This window comes from Calliphora vicina, chromosome 2 (genome assembly GCF_958450345.1).
Source record: "Calliphora vicina chromosome 2, idCalVici1.1, whole genome shotgun sequence".
Taxonomy (NCBI): Eukaryota; Metazoa; Arthropoda; class Insecta; order Diptera; family Calliphoridae; genus Calliphora; species Calliphora vicina.
In genome coordinates, this window is record NC_088781.1 from 6,904,874 (window position 1) to 6,913,522 (window position 8,649).

At 29.5% G+C, this 8,649-nt stretch overlaps 1 protein-coding gene across 2 annotated transcripts; it reads left to right on the forward strand.

The window, feature by feature from the left end:
• The first annotated feature begins 3,483 nt into the window (after positions 1 to 3,483).
• On the forward strand, positions 3,484 to 6,825 carry Tango14 (transport and golgi organization 14). 2 transcript variants are annotated; one of them, XM_065501660.1, is made up of 3 exons: positions 3,485 to 3,685; positions 3,751 to 4,441; positions 6,132 to 6,825. In XM_065501660.1, exons 2-3 carry the CDS (start codon positions 3,863 to 3,865, stop codon positions 6,468 to 6,470), a joined length of 918 nt encoding a protein of 305 aa, XP_065357732.1. In that variant the 5' UTR covers positions 3,485 to 3,685; positions 3,751 to 3,862; the 3' UTR covers positions 6,471 to 6,825. The 2 variants fall into 2 exon arrangements, with proteins under 2 accessions (XP_065357733.1, XP_065357732.1); XM_065501661.1 differs by having other exon boundaries at positions 3,484 to 4,441.
• Positions 6,826 to 8,649: the final 1,824 nt, after the last annotated feature.

Here is an 8,649-nt window from a genome sequence, read left to right on the forward strand (position 1 = left end):
CATCTATGCCTTCAATAAACGATTAAAAGGGTTTTAGTTTTGGGCATGTTAAAAAAAGCTGTTGAAAATATATGTAATTATTTTAAAATGCGTAAATAAAACCCTAACCTATGTAAATCATCAAATGAAATCCATTTAATCTGTCAAGCAAATAAAAACAGAATTAAAGTTAGAAGTTAGCGATATGACTGTAAGAAGATTTCTAGAAGCAAACATTGCAGAACGAAGTCCAAGGAAAAAACCACTATTAACACAAATACATAGTGATACTCGTTCAGAGTACGATGGATGACGACTATATTTTTTTTTAAGTTCAAGCTGTAGGCAATATATTCGACTTCCACTCTCTTCACCATCTCCAACACAGTACTGTTTTCACAAACATTTAAAATATTTAAAAAAAATTGTGGTATTGCTATTATCTTGTTCGCAACTGTATATATTATTATTACCCGAAAACAAACAAGTTGTTCTTATTTACCCTTTCCCTAATTCGCGCGTAAGTACCCATTCCATATACCTCTATATAATAAACAAAATCAAATAAATTTCTTAATTGATTTTTTTTTAACTTTTTCTCAATTTTAAATCTATTTTTTTCTTGTTTAACTTTGTAGTAATATTTAATAATGAATAATTAAAAATCGAGTGCAAAAATTATATTAATTGAATATGATATAATAAACTCATAAAAGCAAATGATTTGGTTAAATTCAGTATATAATTGTCTGTCTATAGATACATATGTATTTTTATATATTATTTGTATTCGTATAATAAAAATAGATATTTTTTATTTGTTTTTATTTTACTTCTTTGTATTTTATTCCATATTTTCACAAATGTTATAAGACTGAAACCACAATGCACAGTGGTTGCATTACGAAAATTTTTCAAAAAGAAAAAAAATATTAAAACTTGATACTTTTAATGTAATGGATAACCTACATGGTAAGTACCTACATACTAACAATTACATTTACAATATAAGAAAAAAGAAAATTATTTGCACAAATCTTATTGTTGGACAAATCTTATAGTTTGCCTTGAATTCCTATCAAGCCAAAGTCAGATCTATGTCAATTTTGGGCACTTTGCCTTACATTAGAATAAATTACACTAGTTTACAAGGGTTTATTCATTATGTGGAATTTCTAATAAGAATATAAGCTTAAATAAAGATTACAAATTAAATAAAATACCTACAAATATTTTTAATTTTAAAATTTTTTTCTGTTAAACTGCTACTAATTATGCATTCCATTCTGCCTGCCTTCTGTCTAAATATAAATTTTTCTGTATTCTTTAAAATTATGAAAATTTAATAAATAAAATTGTATAGGTACCTATCCATGGAAATCGATTTAATGAACTAGAGAAACTAATTATGTAAAAGTTGTAATGTAGAATTATCAAAATCCAGTTCATTAATGACAAATCAACATTTTCAAAGCTAAAAATAGTAAACCGCATCATAATATGACAATTTATTAACTAAAAACAAACTAATAATAACAACAAATCTAAAATAAAACAATAATAATAGTATGAGTCACAACTGCGGGAGGCTATTGACTGCAACTTATACTTAAGCAGCAAAAACTGAAAATATGCTTATTATCATAAAACAACAAAAAAAAATAAGTTAAGAAACTTACCACAAATACATACATATACGCATTTAAATTTATAGATAAAAGTGTGAGATTGTTTGCAGTGAAGCAAGAATTAAAAGTGGAACGAAAAAATCTATATGTTGTTACAATGCAAGAATGAACAGCTGTCTCAAATCCGTAAACATCCGTTAGCTGGCATCCAATTAGAAACATTCATTGTACAAGGAAAGTTCATTTAGAGAAGAGCAAAAAAAAAACACACAACCACCTACATACGTACGTACATATGTATATAATATACCCGTTTATTTGTGGATGATTGTGTATATACGTACAATTTTTATTTTTATCCACTTATTTTATCTATAATTTTCCACTTTTAAGATGCTTATTTATTAATATTGTCGCCTCTAATTTATTAAACGTCGCACAGTCTGTAAATATTATTACAAATATTTGAAGGTACCAACAAACAGCCACCACCCATAAATTTTTAATGCATCAAACCTCCCCCTTTTAACCAAAAAAGCCGGCTTTTCCTATACTTTCTACAACTTTTCTCAATACATTTTTCACTTCTTTTTTTTCCATTTCGCATAATGCACTTTTTTTCTTGTTGATTTTTTTCTTTGCTTTATAATGAAAATAATTCAAATACAACTTACCTTGATATATTAATCGTCAGGCAGGAATTGTATGTTCTTCATGTGACAAATTTATAATAATTTTCACAAAAATTAAGTGGATAAACAATTTTAAAATATTGCAAACGATTCGTCGAACAAGAAACCAACAACTGTGCAAAAAAGGTAATTCAGCTTCTTCTTATTCAGAAAATTCAGCAAAAGTTGTGCCAAATTTTTCGAATAACAATAAAAATGTTGCCGGACAGCTGGAAGTGAACATAAACTTGGCATTACTATTAATAATGCACTCACCAGTGGTGATCACTTTTTTTCAATTCTATCTAAGAATGTGGCAAAAACAGTTAAATCAGTTCATTTTTGCAAGTCTAAATGCCGCGTAAACTTATCAGAGTTATGAAAATTAATTTTAATACAATTTTTGATAGTTCATTTGAGAGAGTGTAAAAATGCACAGATTGCAGAGTTTAAATGCGAACTCTTAGTATTTATTTAAAATTTTAGCCATATTTAAGTAGAACCGATCTTTATTGTAACTTGTCACGTGACATGTTTTTAGTTGTTTTCTCCCAATATTAATTAAATTAATTTTAAATTGAAAAAGCAATCTATTCCACTGGGCCGAATCTTATATACCATTCACCAAAGAATACATTAATCCCCATATTTTGAACTTTATTACAGTGAAAAAATTATAACAAAATTTTATATTTAATGTCTTCTTCCTTAAATTTCACTTTTCGCTATGTGGGTATACAAATTTTTAAAATTAAAAAGAAATATGAAAAATTACTTGATTGCTCATTAAAAAATCGCGCAGAGCTCAGGATTGCCAGATGAATTTTTATAAAAACATTAATTTTCTGAAAAATACTTTTTTTTAAAAAAATCCACAAAAAAGAAGAATGTAAAATTATAGAGAAATACTAGAAAAAAATAAAATCTATAAAAAAATCACACATACGTGTTGTTTTTGTTCACATATAGCGTTTATTATATAATTATAATAAATATGATAGTTTTAATTTTTAATACAAATTTACTAAATAAATCCACTCAAAGAAATGTTAAATTTTAGACAACACTGAAGAAATTGCCCGTTAAGAGCTGAATTACTTTTCCCCCCGCTAAATTGGTAACAAAACCGTCTAATTTGTCAAGAAAACAGCTATATTAACTTTACTGGCACTGACGTGTGTTTTTTACTCAGCTGTCATACTTGTTGACATTTATAGTAAAAAAATTGAGATACAGCCGGGAAACAAGAGAAAAAAAATAGTGATTATTAAAAAATAGGTGCTAAATGGGATATTTGGTGTTTAAATTTTGTTAAATTGATAAGAAATTAACACAGAAAGCATTAGTGAAAATGTTAGATATCATAAAATAGAGGTCGATACAGAAGCTCATTAATACGATAGACAAGTAATGTGTTTTCCATAAACTACCAAATATATCAATCTTACTTTTTATTTTGTAACTCATCTAAGGTTAAGTGAACTACTTAGAACTGATCTGCTCAATACCTGGGCAAATTTTAAAAATCCTTAAAAAAAAGATAGCAACATTCCGGCAATTTTATTAAACAGAAAATACTTGCACATGGAGAAGTTCACAACTTGCATTTATAAATTCCTGTGGCAGTTGCTGCACAACATTATCTCTCTGTATGAATTTTGTTTGTGGTTGCGTTTACGTATAATTGCTTTTACTCTGTGGTCATATGATCTCTGCCGTTCACAAGCAGAACGAGAACAGAATGAAAACGATTTTCTGCAACAATGTAAAAAACATTTAAACAAAATACCAAAACATTTAAATCTTATCATTGGTCCAGAGAACACACAAGTAAACGATGAACTACTAACGCGTATATTTTCCTATGCCCTATACATGAATATAAATTGCATCAGCTATTATGATACACGTTACACGAATCCCAAAAACTCATCGAAAACTCACTTAACTGTTTTGGAAAAGCTAAATTGCCCTAAAGGCTGGAAGCGAAAAAATTTAGATATACATCATGCCGTTTGGTATGTTTGTAAAGACGAAACCTCGAATGGCATTAAGCCTCAAATGAATGGTGTTAATGGAATCAGTAAGCCGTCTAAGTCATCAGTAACAAATGGGCATTTGCCCAACTCCTCAATATCTGAATTGGAAAAAACTTCATTAGAGGTAAAATATTTTTTTTATTTTTATAAATATGTATTTAAAAGCTCATATAATTATTAAGAAATTGTTAGTTTTTATGTGTTCGCACATATTCAAAGTCTGGCCACTTTTTTTCTATAACTATTTCTGATAGTTTCGATTCTGTGGTTGAATGCAAACATACATTTAATTGAACTTTGATATCAGATTGATTTATATTTGCAACGATAAGAATTCCTTAGCCACCAGACAAATTGTTCTCTTAGTAATATTAAAAGTTGTCTATTATTTGTAGTACAGATTGTTTTCTAATAACACGAGTTTATAAAACAAATATAGAGAATGGCTAGGTTAATTAGCAAGAGTTAAGTTTTTGACAGTTACGTCTCGTTGTTAACTTATGTTTACATCGATTTAGTATTTGTTTAGTTTGTTTAGTTCTAAATTGTTTGTTAGTTCTAATTATACCCTACACCACCATAGTGGGGAGGGTATTATGCGTTTGTGCAGATGTTTGTAACGCCCAAAAATATTAGTCTAACACCCACCTTAAATTATACCGATCGACTTAGAATCACTTTCTGAGTCGATTAAGCGATGTCCGTCCGTCCGTCTGGCTGGCTGGCTGGCTGGCTGTCCATGTAAACCTTGTGCGCAGAGTACAGGTCGCAATTTTGAATATATTTCGATCAAATTTGGTACATATTATTTTTTCGGCTCAAGGACCAAGCCTATTGAAACTGGCTGAAATCGGTCCACTATTTCACCTAGCCCCCATACAAATGTCCTCCCGAAATTGGACTTTATCGGTCATAAATGTTTAATTTATATATGTATCTCCACAAATTCCGCTCCAAATAAGTTTTATATACACAAAATTCATGTCACCAAATTTTGTTACGATCGGTCCATAATTAGTCATAGCTCCCATATAGACCCGCTTCCGAAAATCACTTTAACGTGCATAAATCGCTTAAAAATGTTGGTAAACACACAAAATTCAACATAGTTAACTTTAATATAGACATAAATCACACGACCTAATTTCATGGTGATCGGTCCATAATTGGTCATAGCCCCCATATAACCCCACTTCCGAAAATCACTCAAAAATATAAATTATTGAAATTTTAAAAGAAAAATTTGTTTTGCCCTTTTACTTAGTGTAGGGTATTATATGGTCGGGCATGACCGACCATACTTTCTTACTTGTTTTCCTTTAAATCAGAGAAAATTTCCAAATTGAAACTTAAATATCTTTGAAAGTATAAGATATCAAAAGAAATCAAAAAAAAAAAAAAAGAATTGAAATTTTAATGAAACTTTTTTGTATTATCTTAATAAATCCCTCAAAAATTTTGAAATTAGACGACCTAAATTAACAAACGCGCTTTGGTTGCTATTTAAATTTGAGAAAAACGATCCACAAATGACCGATAAGCTAAAAAAAACACTTCTATCTCGTAGCAAAATCTGGAAATATATTTGTAACTCTAGTTATTTTTCATAAAATGTTCTGTTTACTAATTTAAAAAAAAAAAAAAAATTCCAAAGTAATAGTTCTCAATCTTTTTCTTAAAGTATACTTTGGTGAAGAGTATATATGTATGTACACAAATAAATATATAATTTTATAAAAAAAAAAATATTTAATTTAATATTAATTTATGTTTGATGAACATTTTGTGTTTTTTTTTTTGGTTACTATTTTTAGATCTATGAAATCCGACCACAAAATAATCGCTCGCTTATAGCGCAAATATGTCGGGATCTCTTCAAACAAAGACACACTACAGAAATTCAAAATCTCCTAAAAGAAAGAACATCACTTACGGAACGTCTGAGTCAGGAACTCTCGCAACATCTTGGGAACTTAACAGAGCCTGAATTAAGTATTATATTTGATGAAAACGTATGTACATTTGGTATGTTACCATGGCACACCCGTTTCACTGAATTCCACCAACATGCCAATGGCCAACACTTTGACGTCAAAACCTTTGCCCATATACTATACAGATACTCACGCGTTGAACAAAGATGGGGAAAATAGTTAATATTATAAATATTTTTTATACCTCGTTTCTTAACGGATGTTTGGGAGGGAATAATGTGCCGGGTTTTAAGGCTTACTTATTGGTTTTTAAAACTATATGATTCTATAATATTAATTATATGTATATAAAGGAGTTTATAAATGTGAGTTTTTTTTTTAAGTTAAGTGCAAGAGATATTCACTATAAATAATAAATGACTTAAGTTAAGTTCAATATTTATGTTAGCAAATTGTAATTAAAAAAAAAATGAAATGAAAAACCAACAAAAGTGAAACTGTTGTTCATACTAAAACAATTTCGTAAAATAAATAATAAAATTAATTGTTAAGTTAAATTATGCCGAATACAAAATTGTAGTTTTAATTGTTTTAATATGAAAGTAGGTTTAACTTTGCAGTATACTATAGCATATTTGGTTTTACTAATTTAATTTACCCTTACCAAGGTGTAGTAAAATTTCGAAATTTATAACCCTAGACACAAACCAGTTGTGTTAACACAGTTCTGTTTAAATGCTAACATAGCAATGTTAAATATTGTAAATAAGGTTAAGTGGAATTATTACCACACCGTTTTCCCCAGTTCAGGTAGGAAGAAATGGATGAATCTGAATTCTAGGGAAAATATGTGAGGATGAAACTTGCTGGAATTTATAGATAAGATGTTATCTTTAGTCATAATATTTAACAGTGTACAGTAGGGGAGTTTCGAAAAAAGTGAAAATAAATCTATAATTTCTAAACGGATAGATTTTAATAATTTCCGAATTTCTTATATGTCATTTTGAAAGGTACATATCTGTCATATGTCTCATTTTCGAAGCCCTACCAGCCAAATCAACACCAAAGCCAAATATCCATGGTGCTACCTGATGTATATTTGGCGTTTTAAGCGAGCATTGGCCAGTCGTGTAACAGTAATATTCCATCATGACAACGCTAGGCCACAGGTTGCAATACCTGTTGAAAAGCATTTAGAATGAAGTGGTTGTGAAGTTTTGTATTGCCGGTTTAACAGCCCAGACCGTGCCCCGTCCGAATATAGTTTGTTTCGATCGATGCAGAGCGCTCTCTCTGGGATACGTTTCACCTTAGAACAGAGTATTCGAAATTGGTTTGATTGGTTCATGGCCTCAAAAGATGAACTGTTCTTTTGGTCCCGAATCCATATGGGCAATTCCACGAGAATGACTACCATTACCGAAAACCCAAAAACCCTTGAAACTTTTTTTCAAGATGATTTGAATAGGAGAAAACACTTAAATATTACTATGTGTAAGTATTTAGAGCTTATTACAACATTTTATTGGCCTAATAATAGTTTAAACTGACTATATTTAATTTTTTAATTTAATTGACATGTTTAAAATTGCGGTTAAAACTAAGTTCCGAATTAGCATATAGTATGAAATGAATTTGACACTGTTTATTTGCTATTATAAAATTGTTTATTGAAACCGAATGTACATTGTATATTTTCCATTAATTTTTTTATTTTAGTTTTTGTATACATATAATTACAGAATATATGTATATTGTTTTATCATAAGAGAAAACTCTGTCACGTACGGTATGTCACGTACGATATTAAATTTTATCTATAAAAAGAAATGTACATTTTGATGTCACCACTAACTGCGAAAACGGGTCGACCGATTTCAACCAAAATTTCAGGGTACGTTGGGGATGGTCTGTAGATGGTTTATGTGAAGTTTGCATAGTGGTTCCGGAGATATGGCTGGACCGATTTTTATCAAATTTTCAGTGAATCTTCAGATTGATTTTCGGTCTGTGGGCACAGAAGCGTGGTAAAATCAAATTTTTACACTATACCGCTAATGATTTCAAGGTAAAAAAAAAACCAAAAAAAAAGTTTAAAAAATTATTTTTATTTTTTCATTCGAGAAATAAATGCTTTTTTCATTCCCAACCAACTACAAAAATTCGGATTGGTTGTGGGAACGTGCAATTTTGGTACTAAAAAATGATGATGTCAACAAGATCAATGAGCGAATTAATTGAAACCGACTGGCGACAAAATGAAATACAAATCGATTGACACAGTAATGAACGAAGAACAAGCCTCAATTATTCTACTGAAACATTGAAGGTTGGATCACAGATAATGTTTCTCCGCAACATAAACGCGCCAAAATTATGCAACGGAACACGATTG